The 20,340-nt window shown below is 43.7% G+C and overlaps 3 protein-coding genes and 1 long non-coding RNA gene across 5 annotated transcripts; 2 read left to right on the top strand and 2 right to left on the bottom strand.

Moving 5' to 3' along the window:
* Positions 1 to 5,036: 5,036 nt before the first annotated feature.
* On the top strand, positions 5,037 to 6,628 carry LOC135675127 (uncharacterized). Its single transcript, XM_065185400.1, has one exon. It carries the CDS (start codon positions 5,176 to 5,178, stop codon positions 6,145 to 6,147), a length of 972 nt encoding a protein of 323 aa, XP_065041472.1. The 5' UTR covers positions 5,037 to 5,175; the 3' UTR covers positions 6,148 to 6,628.
* A 3,166-nt stretch (positions 6,629 to 9,794) lies between these two features.
* LOC135673992 (protein POLYCHOME-like) lies at positions 9,795 to 10,442 on the bottom strand. The gene is made up of 2 exons (XM_065183399.1): positions 10,215 to 10,442; positions 9,795 to 10,145 (listed from the first exon to the last, which is right to left on the bottom strand). Exons 1-2 carry the CDS (start codon positions 10,440 to 10,442, stop codon positions 9,795 to 9,797), a joined length of 579 nt encoding a protein of 192 aa, XP_065039471.1.
* A 1,064-nt stretch (positions 10,443 to 11,506) lies between these two features.
* On the top strand, positions 11,507 to 17,509 carry LOC135674433 (uncharacterized). Of its 2 annotated transcripts, none has more exons than XR_010513618.1 (6): positions 11,507 to 11,644; positions 13,278 to 13,512; positions 14,013 to 14,231; positions 14,348 to 14,620; positions 14,693 to 14,739; positions 17,313 to 17,509. It is a non-coding gene; the product is annotated as an uncharacterized LOC135674433 (long non-coding RNA). The 2 variants fall into 2 exon arrangements; XR_010513617.1 differs by having other exon boundaries at positions 13,278 to 13,465.
* Positions 15,964 to 18,541, bottom strand: LOC135674432 (transcription factor bHLH130-like). Its single transcript, XM_065184268.1, has 6 exons — positions 17,446 to 18,541; positions 16,764 to 17,074; positions 16,522 to 16,683; positions 16,378 to 16,443; positions 16,234 to 16,302; positions 15,964 to 16,143 (listed from the first exon to the last, which is right to left on the bottom strand). Exons 1-6 carry the CDS (start codon positions 18,065 to 18,067, stop codon positions 16,084 to 16,086), a joined length of 1,290 nt encoding a protein of 429 aa, XP_065040340.1. The 5' UTR covers positions 18,068 to 18,541; the 3' UTR covers positions 15,964 to 16,083.
* Positions 18,542 to 20,340: the final 1,799 nt, after the last annotated feature.

The following is a 20,340-nucleotide window of genomic DNA, read 5'->3' on the forward strand; positions in this document are numbered from 1 at the left end:
TAATTTTTTGTTATTTGATGTATTATTCAAATCATCTGAATGCGTACGCTTTAAATTTCGTCCCGGGAATTATGCGGTAAGCAAACATGCAATTGTTTGATGTGAAAGCATGTGACTTCCATATACTTCTACGAATGGATGAGAGGAGTTGGACGACTTCTTCCCACAGTAAACGATCCGTAACGACGACCCCTTATCACCGACTCAACATTGAAAGAATGTAACATAACATTACGCATATGTTTCTGTGTCGCTCTCTCCTGAGACTTTCTTTTCCGTGTCGTATGCCAACTTTGTTTATATTCCGATGATCTCAGCATGCCAATATTTTTTTATTTAAATAAATTTTAATTATTTCAAATATATATCTAATAGTGATCCTTTACATCTTGGTAGAATGAGCTGGCACGGCTTGATTCAGTCTCGAGTACGTAGGATTATCCACGTCGATCTTCGGTCGGCGAGGATCATAGTCTAGCGAGGTCGGGCTTAGCCTATGGCTTTAAAGTCGAAGACTCCCTTGGGTTGATTATCTGTTTCTTGATCTTCGGTCCCTGCACATAGGTCGGGGTCGGAAAGAGGCTCCTGACTTTGACCCCTCCGAAGATCTTGTTAAAACTGAGTGACAAATCCCCCTTCTGGTCGACCCCACGAGGGGTTTTTGTATCCTCTCCCTCGGGGATAAGTCGTACCTATCATATTTATTATCGTCGACATTGTACTTGGTCGATGTCGTCTCGGTCCTCGTAGGATGGCGTTGTACTCGGTCGGTGCCATCCCAACTCTTGCGGGACAATGCGGTACTCGTTTGGCATCGTCTCAACCTTTGTGGGACGGTGCTGTACCTGGTTAGCCGCCCGATCTTTACGAAATTGGCATTGATCGAAAGTATAATCCGACGTGTTATCCTTGATACTGATGTGATTGATAATAATGATTGGAGGATAGGTTCGCAAGATATACCCTATCAATATCATATGATAACATCCGGAATAATTTAATTCTAGTTTCTCTTTTATGTTTCTATTTTAGCTTACAAGAAAATGATAATTTTATATTGAAATTAATTAAAGAATTGATCAATGAGATGAGATATTTTCTTATAGTTATGTTCATATTCCACATGACCAATGGTCTGAGGAAGGTAGAGAAGAGGAACCTTCCTCTGCTCTATAAGTCAGTGTTGCCTTCACCCACATCTCACATGGGGGAGTCTTCCTAACATCCACGACTTTCTTCGCAGTTTTAGGACACGATTCATGTCACGTAGACTCCAAGTCGGTAAGGGATGAGAGAGTGATACCACGGACACCCCCCAACCATCGTGTCGTGTCTCCTGATAGAGATCGTGTACTCCGGAGCCGGCATTTTCGTAATTTTACGATGGACGTATAAATAAATGCGGTACTTCACCGCAATTATTGCGAGGGGTGGCTCGGGGAACGGCGACGTACGGCACTGCCGGCCCGCACCGAAAACAAAACGGACGATCGGATCACAGCCGTCCTTTTCGATCGCGTCGTACCGTCGCCCGTGCCCGGTCGCGGTCAACGTCGAATCACATGCCCATCCCCTTGAAATAGATAGTAATAACGTCACCATCACGGGCCGTACCCATCCGCTCCCCACTGCCTCACCGTTTGGTGGGCCCCGCGTAGACCCGTCACGAGCGGAGGCAAACCGGGGGCGGCTGGTCACGCCTCGGGTGCTCCCGTGGTCGGTCGGGGTGGTACGATAAGGGCGTGGGCGAAATGACGGGGAGACCCCTTCCGCCCTCCTCAGCCACCACGGGTGAAAAGTGGGCCCCGATGCCGACCCGGTTTATTTACCTCTTCTTTTCCCCCCCCCCACATTTATTGTGTTGCCTCGTCACGCTTTTCATTAACGCCGGTTCGTACCACAAAAGATAATTATTGCACGGACATGTTTCCCCACGATGGGTGTGTGTGTGTGGAAATCTCAGCTACATCCACGTGGGAGGTAAACCGTGAGGTGGGTACGTGACAATGGATGACACGAAAGCCACGATGCATCGCGAGATGAATTACGTCCACCCTAAGTGGGCGGGGTTGTACGTGGTGGGGCCCGTCGCTCATCGGGCATCACTGGGAATCTTCAAATCTGGCTGGCCAAATTAGGTTTGGGTACAATTATTTTTTACCTGATGGGTGTACTAATTGCAGGTACGTACACAAGTTGCGTATGCCAAGCTGGAAAGAGATGGACGGAATCCGACGCGCGCAGTCCATTCATAATTTAACTGAATTTTTTTATTTTTATTTTAAATAAATATCAATTCGAGATTGATATTTTGTTGTGTTTAGACGGAGAAATGTTAATGTGATGTACACCGTTAGTAAGGGTAAGTGACGAAGTAAGAGCAGTGAACAGCTGAAGTACGTAGACGAGCCATGGTTGCAATGATTTGGATAGTGGCCAACATGGGTGCGGTCAAAGCAATGGTTCCATAAGTTGGGTGTTGGGGACGAGCTTTTGGATGTAAGGAGTCACATCACAGACACAACATTACTTCTACTCTCGCCGGTGGAATCTACCCACCGATGAATGGAGTGCGCTTAGTCAACGCCACCATCACATGATGCATGATTTCCTCTGCCAATCCCTAATTTGTGCGTCTGCAAATGCAAAATTCAAAATTCTAAGAAAAACACACAATGCTCACAAGTTATCATTCATATATATACATATACACTAGACACTAGCATGAGATCATATATGCTCACTTTCCAACCCAATCACTTGAGTACGATACTAATATCTTTACTTGTAAAATACGATCCATAGGGAATAATCACTCAATAAATATAAATCTATATAGTTTTATTTAGGTAAACATATATCATGTCATGTATATAATAGTTTAAAATCATCGACAAAAATATATAACGGTAAACACCTTATCCTATGACTTCTTTGGCAAGTGTAACCCTACAACATAGTATATGTAAAATTCTATGTCATAATAATTCAAAAGATTTATTTGCATATATATAGAAAACGTAGTAAATCTATGGATTTCTATTCCTCGTATCATATCATATATATGCACTCCTATGTCGTATGTCATCGTAATATATACGTGTATTCCTATATCGCATATCATAATATATATGCACACTCTTATATTACACGTGATAGCATATACGTGCGTTGCACGTCGTAACATATATGTGTGCTCTCATACTATATGTCATAGAAGATATATATATTCACACATCACACGTCATCATATATATATATATATATATATATTATAATTTATATATTTTTATATTTATAAAAAAAGAATTATATTTAATTAAATACCTATTTTACACCGATAGGAGTTGAAAATGGTGCCAAGGCACCCAATGAACATGCCTGGGTTGAAATGAATGGTCAGCAATACTCACCAAGCCACAATGGTGCTTTTGTCCTCGCAAAGATGAAGGAAACAACCGATGCTTATCCCTGCCTACTTTAATGATGCTCAGCGCCAGGCAACAAAGGATGCAGGCAGAATTGCTGGGCTTGAAGTCCGAGGATTACCAATGAGCCCACTGCTCTGCTGCTGCCCTTTCATATGGAACGAACAACACGGAGGGTCTGATTGCTGTCTTTGGTATGGGTGGTGGTACTTTTGATGTCTCCGTCCTGGAAATCTCTAATGGAGTATTTGAGGTTTGTTCTTGAAATGCTCCTCTTACTCATATTCCTCGTCTTTTTCATCATCATAATGTGATCTTTCAGGTCAAGTCCACCAATGGCGACACATTCCTTGGTGGCGGAGACAAACTGGCTCTGCAAAGGCTAAGGGAAGCAGCTGAGAAAGCGAAAGTGGAACCTTCGTCAACCATGCAAACAGAGATAAAACCTTCCTTTTATCACTGCTGATGCTTCGGGAGAGCAAAGCACTTCAATACTACAGTGAGTCTCTCGTTAATCATCTTATTGAGAGAACCCGCATCCCACGCAGCAATTGCCTGAAAGATGCAAAGAAGTTGATGAAGTGCTTTTGGTTGGTGGAATGAATGACGAGGGTACCGAAGGTCCAAGAGGGTGTGAATCCAGATGAGGATGTTGCCATGGGAGCTGCCATACAAGGTTGGCATCCTGAGAGGTGATGTGAAGGAGCTTCTCTTGCTTGATTGATGAGGAGGAAGGTCTTCTCTTCCTGGGTCTGGTGGAGGAGATGAGACTCCTGAAACTATTTATACGCATCATCTTTTTTCTGTGTTTTTACAGGGATCTAATTTTATATCGCTTTAGTTTACTATGAAAGAATTTTACCTCGGGGATCAATGAGTAATAATACTTCATTAGTAATGGGATTAACTTATTTTTCCAGTTGCAATACCTTTATTTTCTCTCGTGAAATATTCATTACAAATTGTAATAATAATCTTTTAGATTAATTACCCGATAGTTAGCTACCTTTATTTAGGTACTTTCTAAAGTTACATAAGCATTTTTATACTTACAAAAATAAAATATTTAATTTTATTTCTTTTCGTAATATCAATAGTACCGATGAAAATATTATAAGTATTAAGTGGTAAATCGAACAAAGTCAATATGTGCTTAGTAGTAAATCCTATAGTATCTTCATATATTTTTGACAGCAAAATTGATGACGTGAGAAAAAATAAAATTAAATATTTTACTTTCATAAATATAAAAATATTAATATAATTTTTAAAAATATATAAATTAAAATATCAAAAATAACTAATTAGAAAGATAATATATAATTAATCCTAATCATTTGATTAAATACTTCAATAAATATAATATTTTTCTCTTTGATTTGAATTGAAATTATTCGATAGTTTGAGAGATTTTTGTTGAGACATTAGTTTCGATTCTTCTTATTTGATATAATAAAATTTTTAAAAGATATTTTAAATTTTTTATAAAAAAATTTAAAATCATCTTTATTCCTTAGATTCCTTTCCCTCCCCCCCCAAAAAAAATCCCCTTTGGGAACTTCATAAAATTTGTATATTTATTTATGATTTTTGACATGCCTATTTTATGTAGTGTGAGTGTTTATGGTTTGTTAATTGGTTAACGTTTTTTTGTTCTATGATTTCGATCATTCGAATTGGGAGGAAGGAGAAAACTGGAGGATCGGCCGATAGCGACTGATTGATCCAGTGACCCTTCCGGCCACTGATGAAGGCTTCCATCAAGCTCCGGGAGGATCGGCCGCCCTTGGTGCGCGCCAAGGTCGCCGTCGGCGTCCTCGGCCTACCCTTCATCTCCGGCGTCACCGCCGCCGCCCGCGAGCTCCGCCTTGACCTCGCCACTGGCTTCCGCGCCGGCCCCTCCCTCCGCCTCTCCTACCGCCCTAACGACCCCCTCAACCCCTTCTCCCTTGTCATCAAGACCGGCGTCGGCGCCCTCGGCTCCCCATCCTCCGGTCACCCCCTCTCCATGGCCGTCGAGTTGGGCCTCCTCGGTGGTTCCTGCCCCACCTTCTCCCTCCTCCTCAAGCCCCGGCTCGGAGATTTCTCTTTCCGGAAGTCCGTCTCCGCTGTCGTATCGGGCACCCTCCATGCCGTGGCTGTCAAGGTCGCGCAAGTTAGCGACGGTCACGGGATCGGGCCGCCGATCGTGGAGTTCCGCCCGGATAACGCGATCCACCTAGGGAGAAGGTTCGGTAACTTCCCCGTCGACGTCTCCGCCTTCACCCCGGGCAGCGGAGGCGGGATCGATGGGCTCCTCTCCGGGTTCGAGGTCAGCGCCAGGAGCGTCCTACCGCTTCGCAACCGCACGGCCGTCGAGTTCAAGTGGGGGCTGAGAGTTCCGCCGGAGCTCCGCACGGCATTTGATGATCCGGCGGCCGGGATCTGTCTGACCGAGCTGCCGTGCCTCGTGATGAGTAAAATCTCCATCGAACGGTTGCCATACGACAGAAAGGCGAAGGAGAAGAGGCCTGCTGGAAGCGCTGACGCGACAGATTCGTGTGCGTCAGTGAGGCGCGAGGTGGAAGCGCTGCAGGCTCAGAGCGCCCTGCTTAGGAGCTCCGTTGAGGGGCTCCGGGCAGACATCGGCAGCTGGAAGCTTGCTCCGGTATTTTCACCGGTGGCGTGGAAGAGGGAACAAAGGAGTAACGGGAAGTTGTTTGAGGGCAGGACTGAATAGCCAATGCAGCCTCATCTCCATGAACATGGCAATCTGAGGAAGGCGCTGAAGGTTTGCTTCTTATCTTTGTAAGTTGGTGATGAAGCTACAGAAAACAAATGTCTGATAGCCAATATGATCTGATTGCTTTGACATACTCGTGGTAGAAGCTTCTGTCATGGAATGCTTCTAAGAACAAGATCCAAGAACATGGCAATCCAAGGATGGCGCTGAAGGTTTGCTACTTATATTTATATTTTGGTGATGAAACTACAAAATATATCTGATAGATAATATGGTATGATTGCTTTGGCATAATTGTGGTGGAAACTTGGAATGCTTTAGCATTTTGATCCATGTTTATTTTCAATGAATCTTGTTCTGGTTGCAAATAGCTGCATCACTTTGGTATATTTGGGATGCATCAAAAATGAGAATTTGCTTGATGCAGGCAACCTATTCATTCAAATATCTGTCTTGTAATGTTAGGATGTTGAACGCTGCTTATACATGTCTATGATTCTTCTACTTGCATATGATGCTATGCGTAACGACAGTCTTTGATGTGAACATAAGTCGCCCTAAAGATTCCCGATGGCGAGAGAGGGGCCCCCCTTTCGGGTCCCATGTCGCGTCACCCACCTGCTACAGCTGCCATTCGCTAAGGTGGCGCGCGTGCCGCACGCGAGGAGGGCGTCCGCATCTCTGCCACGTGTTCCGCCGGCCACCGGCCCCCGGCCCAAAAAGAACACCACCTTCGCGTATGATACGGAGAGCTGACGTGATGGACCGAAATAGAGAACCTGTCGGGGAAGGTGGTTCGTCATGAGCGATCTGACCTTGGGGAGCCCTTCGTATGGTTGTGTTGGAGAGTTGGGTCATTGTTACTACTGAGTCACCTAGCATAAGGGATCCTAAATAACAAATCTACGTCGGAGTATTCTGGTTTGACCTCTCCGAAACTTAAATCAGAGAGAGGTTAACAATGTAAGTGAGAGAGTGAAGAGTTTTTGCCCGCTTGCCCAATATGGTTTAGGGTTTGGTTTTTATACTTGGGTGTTGAGCGGCCTAAACGTGCACTCGCCAAGGCTCCCTTATTTGGTATGGTGGAGGTATTAATGAGAGCAGCTTATTGGCATGTGTCCTCTGGTGCTTGGGGTGGTTCATTGGGGGACACTTCTGGGTTGACTTTTTTGTCGTTTTGGGTTAAGCAAGGAGTGATCCCATCATCAACTATTGGCAACATAAGATCGGTGAAGTTGGACCATGTTGTTAGTCATTAATGTGGATGCATAACTTCTACTGATGTATCAGTCAGGAGTGGCTCGTGTGGGCTCATTCTTGGAAGCTGGGGTAGGTGACATGACCTCTTGCTGGCGGCTATAGGGAGTAGGTGGTTCTCGAGCTTTTTGCTTAGGTATTGCTTACATGGCAAGGGGAGCTTGGGAGTGTTAAGATTATCCCTATCATTCACCCCCCTAGAAAGGTATTCTTCGGAGCTTCGAATTAAGATCTCGAAGGACGTAGCTTTTTCTACATTCTTGCATAGTGAAGTGATCATTGTTTAGCTTCAGGTTCATTGTTGGCACCGTGGTGATTAGTACGAGGCTCATTTATGGTGGGTTATGCTTTGCTAGGTTGTTCTTTGCTTAGACGGGTGTTGACTTAAGGGACATCTCTCACTTTTCCTCCCTTTTTTTTCCTCTTTTTTCATCTTCGTTCTCCCCCTTATGCTTCGGGAGGTTTTCTCCTCCGTTTCTTACTCCCACTTTCGCACGGGAGGTTGGGTCTCCATCACGTGAATGGGAGGATCAGTATTAGTCTGTCGTAGTGGCTTCCATCGTAGCAGGTTTTAATTCAACTACTACTGTGGGTAGGAGTATTAGTATCAATCCATCGTAGCAGTATTGATTCAACTGCCACAGTGAGAATATCAGTATCAATCCATCATAACGGGTCTTGATTCGAACGTCGTAGAGTTATGCATATACTATGTTGTAGAGTTATGCTTGTTAAATAAATCATAGATTGAGGTATTTACCATTAAATATCTTATATCAATAATTTTATAATATTATATACATAATATAATATATGCTCACTTATATAAAGATATAAAGATGTATAATTATCGAGTAATTACTTAATATATATCATATTTTATTTATAGGTAAAGATATTAGTACTCCACCTAAATGATGGTATAAACTCATGCTAGTGTAGATATAGATTATGATCTAGTATAAATTTAAAATATATTATGTTAATATATATATATATTTTTAGTTAGAGATTATAATTATGTCCGGATATCAAAACCTCTATATAAATCTTATCATTTTATTTAATAAATTAACAACACATGATCGTAGGAGGGTCAAGAGCTCGGCCCGACGGATAAGACGGGGGCGAAGCTGCTCTAGGGCAACGATCACCAAGGAGCTCCGACGGCGCTGTAGGCGAACGACTGTGGCCGTTGGGCACAGGCAATGTCGTTGGCCTTGAACAACTCTCGGGCATGGTCGACGGTAGATACCACGACGCAGGGGGTGGAGCCCAGGTAGAGGAGCAGCAGGGGTCGACCGCTGGTTGAGCTTGGAGTGCTTGATTGGTGGTTGGGCCGAGGGGGTGGAGGTGGCCATTGACGGGGAGGGCGGGAAGGCGGATGGACTTGCCCATGACGGACTTGGAGATGATGTCGTGGAAGATTTTGGAGGCAACGAAGACAGTAACGAGGAGGAGAATGAAGGCATGGGAGCTGAAGACTTCATCCATTCTCGCATGAAGCTGGACGCAAGCTTAATTGGAACCGCAGTTGTTACATGCTGAAGAGACAGCAATGAACTGCAGGGCAAAATGGATTTGCTTTAGGATTGCGCTAAGCCTTATGCTCGCTCTTCTTCCAATGACAGGGAAAAATCATCATCTTGCTTCAAGGCTTCGAGCAATTCACCGATTTGGCATCGGTAAAAGAGCTTAGCCCAGCAACTATTTCTCCTTCGTCACCCTCCATGATGACCGGATTCTAATCCAGCAGTAATAGAGAAGCCAATACCTCGTACGAGCGTACACAGAAATGCCGATTTCGTCAATGAAAGCGACGCCACAAAGCAGCTCCCTTTACATTGATGCAGAGGACAACGTGAACAGCGAAGCCGAGAGGTCACAAGCGATGCAACCATTGGCCGCTGCACAGCTACATCACGGCACTTCTGCAAAAGGTAGTCGACATTTAATAGGGGAAAGATGAAGGTAAAGGTTAATTTGCAGAAACGCAAACCTCAATCGTGTGCACGATCTCACGGATTGAATTGATTTGGCTCCTTTTTGCCCCATACAATATCTTCCAAAAACACCAAAACGAAGACACTAAGAAGAGCTTTGGATGGTAATGATCCAAGCCGAACAAATTAAATCAAATGACCTTTGACCACATATGCGGGATTGATTCCAAGATGGCCGGCGTCCGGATCGGACGCCACGCCAAGAACGAGATAAGTTTGTTGTAGTTGTAGCGGGAAGACATGGACGCATGATCGAAGAGCGGTCCTCACGAGGAGATCAACAAAGAGATGAAGCAGCAGCAGTGTCCCAGACCATGTGGATCTCCATAGGCAGCAGAGTTGCTGGCTTTACCCATCGCATCGTGGTGAAACGAAATGTTTCACTCACCGCATCGACAGGAGAGTGCGTGTGGGCTTCTTCATCTTCGCATGCGGTCCCGGCGACATCTTCAGGTTCCTCAGCACGAGCCTTTCCATCTCTGCAATGGTGCTCTGCAGTTTCCCCTCGAATTCAGTAGGTCTCATTTCTTCTGTCGATGGATCGGTTGAGACGGAGACCAGGCCGGAGGAAGGGTTTTGGAGCGAATGTCCGATTGGAGAAACACACAAGGCATCAGAAATATCGGATGAGAGGGCTTCACCGAGTGATGTCTGATCCGGCTCTTTCATTTCACGGTTTCTGTTCCTCCGCTTGACCCTCGCTGCAGTCGCACGCATCCTTCTCTTCTCCAAGGCCTAAGTACAGAACAAAGTTTAGGGCATGTATAACATGGCATTCAAGTGTTTAGGGCAAGATCTCCATACATTGACGACCACCGTAACGTCACGGAGAGGTGTCCTAGGGTACCAACTCGGTAGAGGACTCTTCCTTCTCCCGACACGGTGTCGGGCTGTCACCACCATCGATGGGGGGATGTTCTCCTTGTTGTCGGTGGTGAACACCAAGCTCTGCTCACGCCTTGATCTTGATCGCACCACCGCGTCTGGGAAAGCTACCCTCCGGATCCAGAACCCTTCCCTCACGTCCACCATGGTTCCCAAGCCCTGATTCATCCTCGTCTCTCCTCTTTTTTGTCGTCGCCTTCGACTTCGGAGAGAGCGTGAGGGAGACGGGAGAGGGAATCGGCGGCCGGGGAGCGAGATTGAAAGAGAGAGGGGGGATCGACTTAAGTAACGTTTTGGGGGGACGGGGGCGGTAGTGACGGGACTCGGAACCGCCGATCACCGCCGCTCCCAGTGCCGCCTAGTTTTGAATTTTCAAAATAGGAGGAGAACGAGCGGTGACGACATTTCGAAGGGGCGTTTGGCGGATGTGCCGCAGGTTCAACTTAATCAAGTTGTGCACCCCTACATGCATGAAGCTTTGGATATTTCAGCTTTTGTTATTTATCAGAAAATCTAAATTTCTTGGCCTGTGTTTATTAATCCCTCAAATTAATATTCTAAAAACATTTTTCTGATGCTATTATTTGTTCACCAACAATATCATCTTTAATAAATATTTATACATTTTATATAAAAATATAAAATTTTATATTATCTTTTTTCTTCAATATCTTATTTTGAGGTATAAATTTAATTTGGATTTGATATATTTGGGGGTGGTATACCATACCTACTCACTAAATATTGAAGATTCAAAATCTATTTCTGAGTCAAAAATGATGAAGTACTAGATTCACTTAAAAAGAATTTGAGGTTTAAAATCTCATCCGATTTTTTTAATAAAAATATCATTCAATTTTTTTATATTTATCAAAAATTATTCAAAATAATATATTTTATATAATTAAATGAAGTCAAAGTACAATGGGAATAATATATTTTTATTTAATTAAATGAAGTCAAAGGACAATCTAAGATTAACTCAGAATAATTAACATCTCAAACAATCAAATTATATTTAAAAAATTAAAAATAATTAATATTTTATTATTATTTTGGAATAACTACTAATATAAAATACATATCAAAATGAATCAACACAAAACATTGGAACCTGTCATTTATGTAATAATGCACTAATTAATATAATATATTAGATGAAATCCTATTCACAATGGAACCGTCTCTAATTAGGGCTGTTAAGTATATATTAGGCTTCCTCAATTATCTCCCATGCGACCTATCCAATCTCCACTGACGAAGCCCGTCACGCCGGCCGCAGAGCAATCTCCTTTGCCGCCGTGACGAGGTCGGCCGCATCGCGATAGGGCTGCGAGGGGCGCCACGAGGTCATAATTTCATTGTTGCTGTTGTGGTTGTTGTTTTGGCACCATATTGCTTTGTCTATCAGTTGCTTGCTGATCATTGAACGTGTCTTTTTTTGTATGTTATTGGTAGTGAAATATTCTATCATTCAATTCGATCCCGTTGAAGTGTTGATGGCACTTTTGAATGATCGTTTGTAATCGTTTGTGTGCGAGCATTCGCGGATATGATTCAAACCGCGGTGTCTGTTGGAAAAACAGATGAAAATGAGAGATAGTTCAAAGATGTAATTTGAATGTCAGGAGATCCCAACCCCCAATTGAGGTGCAGAATTTGGGCTGCAGATGAACTTATTGCTGCTTTTTAATATCATATATTAGGATGACATTATGGGGCAATCGTACGGTTGCATGCATATAAATAATGGAAAGGCTGTCTAATAGGCAGTACAGAAGCCACGAATCTAGTCAAGAGATGACAGTGTTCAACGAAAAAATCTGATTCAAGTGGAATGCTAGTAATTGAATTTTCACATGGTCAATTGATGTATCAATTTGTTCAAGCAAATGGCAAGAGGAAGTTAGATGGTGTACAATATTAGAAGCGTCCCCTAAGTTGTACCAATCTGTAACTTGTGTCTCCTAAGTTGTAGGTAAAAGGGTTAGTTTAGGCTTCAGTCTTGTGGCTTATGACACTATATTGGAAGAGAATCCTTGGGAAATTTCCTCTTTTTGTTATTTTTGTGGAGCTGAACATTAATGCCAATCATGATGAGAGGATGGATGCACATAAACCTAATAGGGGGAGTTTCATCTGGTTGCTCATTGTTTGTTCTATTAGTGGTCTTGAAGTTGGCATGGTAAATTTGCTCTCACGCATAATATGGCTAGGTTCTGGATCCCAGTGTTGGGTTGCTTTAGGATCTTAAATTGACTCTTCTTTGGCATGCTGAAGAAGTCCTTAAATACTTCTTGACTGAATTGCAGAGATCTACATCATGTATTGCAGGTTTGAGCTGTATCTGAACACAGATAGCTAATCTCTTTGGGCCTAGTATCTGATCCAGCTTGAACTTTGCATTCTGAACTTCCTAATGTTTGTATGATATCTTTATTAATAGCTTCTAAGAAAAGGTCAATGGTATATTTTACAACTTACTGGAGCCTAATTGTGAAACCATTTTTGTTTTTGTGCACTATAACAAAGTTCCATACATTTCTAAGGTGGATATATTTTCTTTAATCACCAGTTTTGTTGATCCATTGCTAGGGTTTTGTGATGAATCTTATCCTGAAGTTCACTTGGTGCCCACTCTAACCCTTCCATATGTTATTGTTCAATTTCCTAATTTTGGTAACCAAGTCCTGACTTGCATTTAGAAAGATGCATCAGAATGAATTAATTAATTTATGGTGTATTTACAGAACAAATAATGTAATCTTTTCAACTTCTCATGTCTCTTTACTAAATCCATTGGACAGGAATTCTCCTTACAAATTTAGAGGTGGACACTATATATATATTTTGAACATTTCAGCATGCTGCTTATTTACCATTCGTGGTGTATGTAGGGTGTGCAAATCTTTCCCTGCAATTTTGAAAAAGATGTACATGCCAGTTATATCTGATTCCATCTCAGAATCAAAGTTTATGCAGACTGCCGATTGTCCTTCAAATCCGTTACTCAGCACAGTTGCTGGATCTTATGCTTTTCTTTGGATGCCAATGGAGATGGTACTGCTTTACAAATTCAGTTAGTGAGCACCTGAAATAGTTGATGCTGGCATGGATGCCACGAGTGATTGGGTTGACAATGAGCACCGGGAGGGGCTCTTCAATGCGTGGTAAAAACTTCCACTGGGAATCATGGAGCTCTTCAGATAATGTGCATGTAGGTTTTGGTTTTATATATATTTTGCTTTATGAAATCTATCAGGTAAAGGCTGCTCACCATTTACATTTGGCATTCTGTTTGAGTGTTCTGGTCCCAGGCCAGCACCCATGAATTATAGTTATGGAAGAGAAGTACTACCACTTACCCACAGAAAAATATTGCTAGCACTGCTTTCTGCTTGCCAGTTTTCTTCCACCTCGGAGAACATTCTTCAGCTAGCATTTTGAATTGTGATTTTATCAGTAAAGATGAACTTCGATTTGTTATACTTTCTCTTTTTCCCACTTAATAATCTAACACCATTCCAAGTTCCTAATTTTGATCCTTATGCCAATTAATCAAGGTTTGTATCTTACTTTTGAAAGTTAATGCCAGAAACCATCGCATCAATATCTGTTTGTCATGCATCATCTCCCTTTTTCCCGAAAAGGACATCTAGGTGATTGAGATTCTTTGTCATATTATTTATGTGACTCTTACATGTTTGATAATTGTAGGGGTGTTGATGCATCGGAGAAGTTGACCTGGGCGTGTATTCAGCCTGAAATTTTCAGGTACCATCTTCATTTTCGGATCCAATTATTTTATCAGATCTTATTTTTTACCTGATAATGTGCCGAACCAACGTATGGTGTGTGGATCCTCAATTTGGATCTGTGATCTGCAAACCTATCAGATTCAACTAAAAGAGCTAGGACTTAGGTGGATCCGACCTGGTAATGCCTCTCTGCATTATATACAATCAATCATGCTTTGCTATTGTTTATGTTGGTGTGAGACCTGCGAATAGGGGAAATCACTGTGTAAATTGACTTGAGATACGAAATCACAGGTTCAGTAGCTCAGGTTCACAGGTTCATGTCACAAATCAGCCAACATTTGTGGCTTCCCTTGGTCCAATGGCAAGCACCTACCCATAAAAATCCACTGCTAAGTTTAATGTATTGCATCTGGGTGAGAGGTGGTGGTCATTCTCCAGTTTCTGCTGCTTCGGATTTAATCCAGTGGGGCGAATCCATTATTGTTTAAGGTGCAATGCATCTGTGAGGAGGACATTTGATTCTGCTGGCCGCTATGCTCTCTCTTGTTGGATCAACCTGTACAGGTCTTTGGCTGTAAACTTTTAAGAGGTGTTTTTGTTGCTCAATACTCATCAATCGTCTTTTACTTGTTGCAGACATTGATGGATGTGCCCCAAGTGCTCATTTTGGCTTCCAACATCAGGTATCAGCTGGCAACTCATAATTCTATTGCTCTACATGTTACATACTAGCATTAAACATAGTGTTTTGGAGTATCATCAATCATATTTCTGCTGGGTTTTCCCAGTTTGGTAAGCAAGGATCAAGGTGCATCGTACATGGGTGCTGCTTTGGATCCCAGTAATGTCGTCAAGAACAATTTATCTACCGAGGGAACGGTAAATGGATCATTTACTGTCTCACATGGGTTATGCTCGTGGGGTGGCCCTCCATGGGACCACCGAGCACTAAATCCAATGGGGATCTGAGCTGCGGTAACTCTCTTTCTCTCTCTAGATTTTGCAATCTGCCACAGTACTACTGAATCAGGGTGCCCACCATCTCGACCGCATCAATTTCTACCTGGCCTCCAAATCTAGATCTATGATAGTACCAGTGAACCTGCAGAACGCAATCCATTTCCTTTCCTTGTGCCCTTTGATCTCAGCTTGATGATTACCTTTGTGGATGTGAAATCAAAGCTCTCTCCGTCCATCCATCTTTCTGCGTCCATATTCCATCGCTTTTTGTTCTCATGTTGCTTTCTCGGCGCTTCCTACTTCCTCGTCTTCTTCCCATCACCTTCTGCTGGATTGAAATCTTATCCTCTCCCATCATCGCCCTATTGTCTACAGCTGCGGATGTTTTAGACCACCGGATCCTTCCAATACATAAAGCTGACTTGACATGATTTCTGTTTCCATTACAGCTCACATGCATATGGTAACAAAATTCATTCATATTCTTGGAAATGTCATGATCTAAATTAATTACAACAAGTCAACTTTTCGTGGGAAGAATGATACAGCTATTTGTTTCTTGCTATTTTGTTGTTTATCTATTCTTTTACTTGGTGGGAAGTTGATGGCCATAACAATCAAAACCACAAGACAGAGAAAGGATCCCACAACCACCTCTGCTTGGCCCCCCCCCCGCCTGCCGCCATTTCTTTTTTAGGGTTGGTTGGGAGCATTGAATTAGGCAAAGCCAAGACATGACATGACGCGAGTACATCATCCAAACTGGGTGTGATTTGACTCCGATTCAAGACTAGCTTAGCTAATTGTAGCAGGAAAACATCGATGCCCCACCCATTTCAGCTGTCTGAGATATGCTCCTCTGATCTTAGTGCCCTTTCATGGCGTCAGCCGAGCAAATATATATGCTTTCATTGTGTGTGGACAAGAGATTAAAACAAGCATAAACATTTAGGAAACAATGTTAAGTATATAGCTTATTAGTCTGTGATCACATAGCTATACATTTCTTTCTTCTTTACATCCTTATCTGCTTCTTTCTGGCTCTGAGATCTCCTCTTCCACTTGTGTCAGTAGGGCTTCTGCCTGCCAGCTGAACAGCTGCAGCTCGCCCGGCTTTCCGATAATGCCTTCAAATATCAAGTCCGTACATGAATAAACCATGCAGCTCTAATGTGAATCTGCACACAATCAAAATAGTTCGGCGGTAGAATTTATACCTTCACCTGTTTCTGGAGATCCTTGATATAATCCACTGCCAAATCTAGCATGTCTGCTGTGTTGGTTTGCTGTCGATTGTCCACAGCAAGTTAGACACTCGTTGTGACTACCTATAAATCTTAGTTTGTGTTAATGTTGATCACCTTATCCATGTTAGGAACAAGCTCCTGGAGCTTCTTCATCCTCTCGCTAATTCTAGTCCTCCTTACCTGCCCAAAAGCATGATGATTGGTTAAGCCTGTGTCCGCCAAATCACGGATTAGAGACGCGATCAAGAGAAGAGTTACCCTCTCGGCTATGCTTCGCGGGTGAGTGGCGCAGCCTCGTTTAGCTCTGATCTTGCAGGGGACTGCGTCATGGAACTGTAGGAACTTTTCTATGGTGGCTATCTCCGACGTAGACCTCGGCAAGCTAAACAGACCCAACCCATGGTTCCTCACCTCTCCATTCTGTTCCCAAGTAAAAGCAGGAAGACTAGTCAGCGGAGCTTGTGGATGGAATGGAGCAGATGGAGAGGAGCTGTAAGTACCTGTGGCAGCTCCAGTGGACTGAGACCTGTGACCATCTTCTCCTCGCCGTCTCTGCTTCCCTTTAGACCTGACAAGCTGTTGTTGTTGAAGGGAGAGGAATCGTCCCAAGAGCCAACCGGGAATCCCGGTATGTAACTCCGGCCGCCGCCTCCGCCGTCTTTGGGGCTGCTACTCCCATCCATGTCGTCGCTTTCCATCTCGGAGATCTGCGACATCACGGAGTTTTGCCTCGACGAGAAGCTTATCTGACCCTTTGATCTATCTGTTGCATCCATCATGAAGCCACTCGTCCCTCTCCTCATACCATAACCTATAGCACAAATTTTAAGGTCCTCTGCAATCAGATAAAATGGACTTCGCATTCCTGTCCTCACACCAGGAAAGGAAAGTTTCCACATGTTTTTGACAAACAGCAAATAATGAGCGAGAAATTCTTGTGTGTCCTAAATCTTGAAGTTATAATCATCAAATATGGACAACAGTTCTATAAACGGATAAAAATCTCATGGGTCAATCTGAATCTGCTTCTTCTTCTTCTTCTTCTTCAGGACTTGTAGTGTAGGCCCTATGAACAGTTAGGTTACTGGATCTTTCAAAGATCTTCCTGACCTCAAAACTATTGCCAATAACTACGCCAAGAGTGAAGTCGTACAGTTTCAGGAAGAGGAGAAGAGTTTGTACCTTCGTCCACGTTCAAGTGAGAAAACAGGCCAGCAGGAGAGCTACTGTGCCTGATGAGATTAGAGGAGCTGCCGAAGTCTCCGTGCTTGAGTTGTGCCGCCTCCATCGTCAATGATCCCATGACGGCCCGGAACGGGCTCTCCGATGAGCTATGGTTCGGCATCTGCCGCTGCTGCTGCTGAGGACGGAATATCATCTGCGGGGCAGAGGTAAATCCTCTGCTCTGCTGTTCTTTGACCTCCTGTGCAGAAGGCGGCAGCTGCGGGGGTGGAAAGTGAGGGCTGCTCTGGCCGCTAGCGGTGGCGGCGCCACCGGAAGGACCGTCCTGGGTCTCGTCGCGGAGATCCGGCGCCAAGAACCGGGCGAGCATGGTCTCGGTCTCGGGGCTGGAGGCTCTAACGGAAAGGAAGTCCTCGCAGACTTCGCCGAGCAGCGAGCTCGGGGCTGACCGATACCGGAGGAGGCCGGAGCTCATCTGCTGCTGCTGCTGCTGCTGATGCTGATGCTGGCGGCGGAGGAGATCGGATTCGGCTTCCGCTGTTCGTTGTCCACTGAACGGACCGGCGGGAGGGTAAGGAAGGTTGAGATCTTCCGACGGCCGCCCCGACGGAGACCCGTACATCACGTCTCCTCCTCCCTCTTCTCTTCTCCCAAACCGCCCTCTCCTTGCTTACCACTTCAAATCAAAAGAAGCTTCTTTTCCCACAAAAGATCTGAACCTACAGCTTCCGCCTCTTCGCCGTGAGCGCAGCTCCAAGAACCAGCTTCCCAAGAAACCACCCACATCCAAAGCCAAATCAACCAAACTATGTTATCAGCTACAACGAGGCAAATTAAAGAGGCTGTTCCGATCGGGAATCTTGGGGACGAACCGATAAAAATCGTTCCTTTCACGGCTCGCCTCCCTCTCTGACGCCCTTAAATTACTCATGATGACCATCGCGAGACAGCTTGCTTCCATCGATCCATCTCCTCTCCGACACCGAAAGCAAGGCAGTGGCTTTCGGCTATAATTACCACGACGACGACGAGGACGACACAAGAAAGAGAGCGAGAGGCGCCGATTTGGAGTGGTGAAAACGCGAGCAATCGCTGCCAGGCCTCCGAAGTCCAAGTTATTTATAACATCAAAGTGACCAAACTGCCCTTGGAGTTATATTTTCGTAAATTAACCAAAATATTCTTCATATACTCCATCCTCGATGCTTAATTGATGGGTTCGGTTGGGATAGATCATATGGATTCGTGACAGATGCAGTCAAATTGATGGACGCACTGAGTCAAGGATTGTTCGGTAATTTTGACCAGTCAACGACGGGGGTACTACCGTAATTTTATGGCGAAGAAGAGTTGGCCAACCTGTATTAACAACCTTTACGCACACGTGAGTGGCACGAGCTCCCAGAAGCATCCCAATAATATAAATATTCCGGGAACCACACGGGGAGGCCGTTGACGGGCGAATAGGATGCCGTTAGACGGCGTCAGGCGCTGCAGAACGCGCCTGCCCCGTCGTGTTCGCCTTTTGCTGCCTCCCCACGTGACCACGACTCACGGAGTTCCCGATTCCGTCGCTTTCGTCTCCGGCCGCCGTCAAACCCCCCGTTTGTTGGCCCCACCACGCCCTCCCTTTTCCTAAACACCCCCGATGTGTACGTCCAACTCCAAAACTGCACCGTTGCCTGTGGGTATCCATTGAATACTATTTTTGGCAATTTCTTGGTGTGTCTGGTGACTCGTAAGCGCGGCACCGATAAGAAAATTCTACCATAAATAGATCTTATCAATCTTGATCGGAATTAATTAATTTAATTATAAAAATATTTATATGTCACAAACCCCAATCAAAGATTTTTCGAGACTTCGAATCTATAATAATTTTTTAATCAATTAACGAACATGAATTCATTAATCTTAAAATCATGATGAGAAAAAAAATTTTTCATTCTTAGGAAGAATAATGGTGTGATTTTGAGGAGTTTCTTGATTAGTGAGAGGGATGAGGACCACCACTTGCAAAGCATCACTTCACTTGTTGTGGCTCTCTCCCTCCTTTTGAGTGGCTAAAAGGTGCCACCACTCTTTGACTTCTTGGTGATAAGAATAGCGGTATCCCTTCTTCTTTCTTAGTATTTTTTCTTTGGTGATTCAACTTAACATTGGGATTGTGGCATGAGCTTTTTTTTCTTGTGCCTTTCGACGTGAGGCTAAGCATTTTATTAGACTGTTGAATACTCCTATAGCTGCATCTGACCACCATCACGTCAAAAGCACGAGAATTTGTTTATCTCGACTTTGGATGAATGAATAAATGAAAAAAAAAAAAAACATGGAAATAACTTTATTATATTTATATTTTAGGTCACCTGCATGATCCCATGTTTGACGCCATGCCGTGACGGCACGGCCACCGGCGATCAACCCGACCGATAAGTGCAGCCGATGCACGTAAAGAACAGCAAAAGAAAAAAGGAGAGGAAGTGATGCCTTCGGCATTGAATGCATTGAATTCACCTTTTACAATACTGTGCATATGAATCCCAGGCTTTTGCATGATCTTACAGGAAAGCATATTATCGCAAGAACCTTGATCTTACAAAAATCAAGGTTCTTGAGATCCATCAGAGCGAGTCCTCAACTAGCTTAGCTATTCAAACAATGATCTGCTTGCCTTTTTCTTTTTCTCTTTTCATTTCTTCGAGGGAAGCTGAATTTTTATTTAGGAATCTTCAAAGAGAAGCTCCTTTTGGTGGTGCCACGGTCTCATACAAGTTGTACATGGAGTGGAAAGTGAGCAGCTCCTTCAGTCAACACTTGCTTGGCAACTCCAATGCAAAGGAATTTTAATTGGAGTTCTTCTTTGATTAACTATCATGTGAGTCACCTATATTCCTT

Source organism: Musa acuminata, chromosome BXJ1-5 (genome assembly GCF_036884655.1).
Source record: "Musa acuminata AAA Group cultivar baxijiao chromosome BXJ1-5, Cavendish_Baxijiao_AAA, whole genome shotgun sequence".
Taxonomy (NCBI): domain Eukaryota; kingdom Viridiplantae; phylum Streptophyta; class Magnoliopsida; order Zingiberales; family Musaceae; genus Musa; species Musa acuminata.

What these genes read in the sequence shown, in the direction of transcription:
- LOC135675127 (XM_065185400.1), top strand. Translation starts at nt 5,176, where the DNA reads ATGAAGGCTTCCATCAAGCTCCGGGAGGATCGGCCGCCCTTGGTGCGC.
- LOC135673992 (XM_065183399.1), bottom strand. Translation starts at nt 10,442, where the DNA reads ATGGTGGACGTGAGGGAAGGGTTCTGGATCCGGAGGGTAGCTTTCCCA. An exon ending in ACGTTACGGTGGTCGTCAAT is followed by an intron (nt 10,146 to 10,214) that starts GTATGGAGATCT and finishes TTCTGTACTTAG; the next exon opens with GCCTTGGAGAAGAGAAGGAT.
- LOC135674432 (XM_065184268.1), bottom strand. Translation starts at nt 18,067, where the DNA reads ATGTACGGGTCTCCGTCGGGGCGGCCGTCGGAAGATCTCAACCTTCCT. An exon ending in TCACTTGAACGTGGACGAAG is followed by an intron (nt 17,075 to 17,445) that starts GTACAAACTCTT and finishes TTTGTGCTATAG; the next exon opens with GTTATGGTATGAGGAGAGGG. An exon ending in CGCGAAGCATAGCCGAGAGG is followed by an intron (nt 16,444 to 16,521) that starts GTAACTCTTCTC and finishes GCTTTTGGGCAG; the next exon opens with GTAAGGAGGACTAGAATTAG.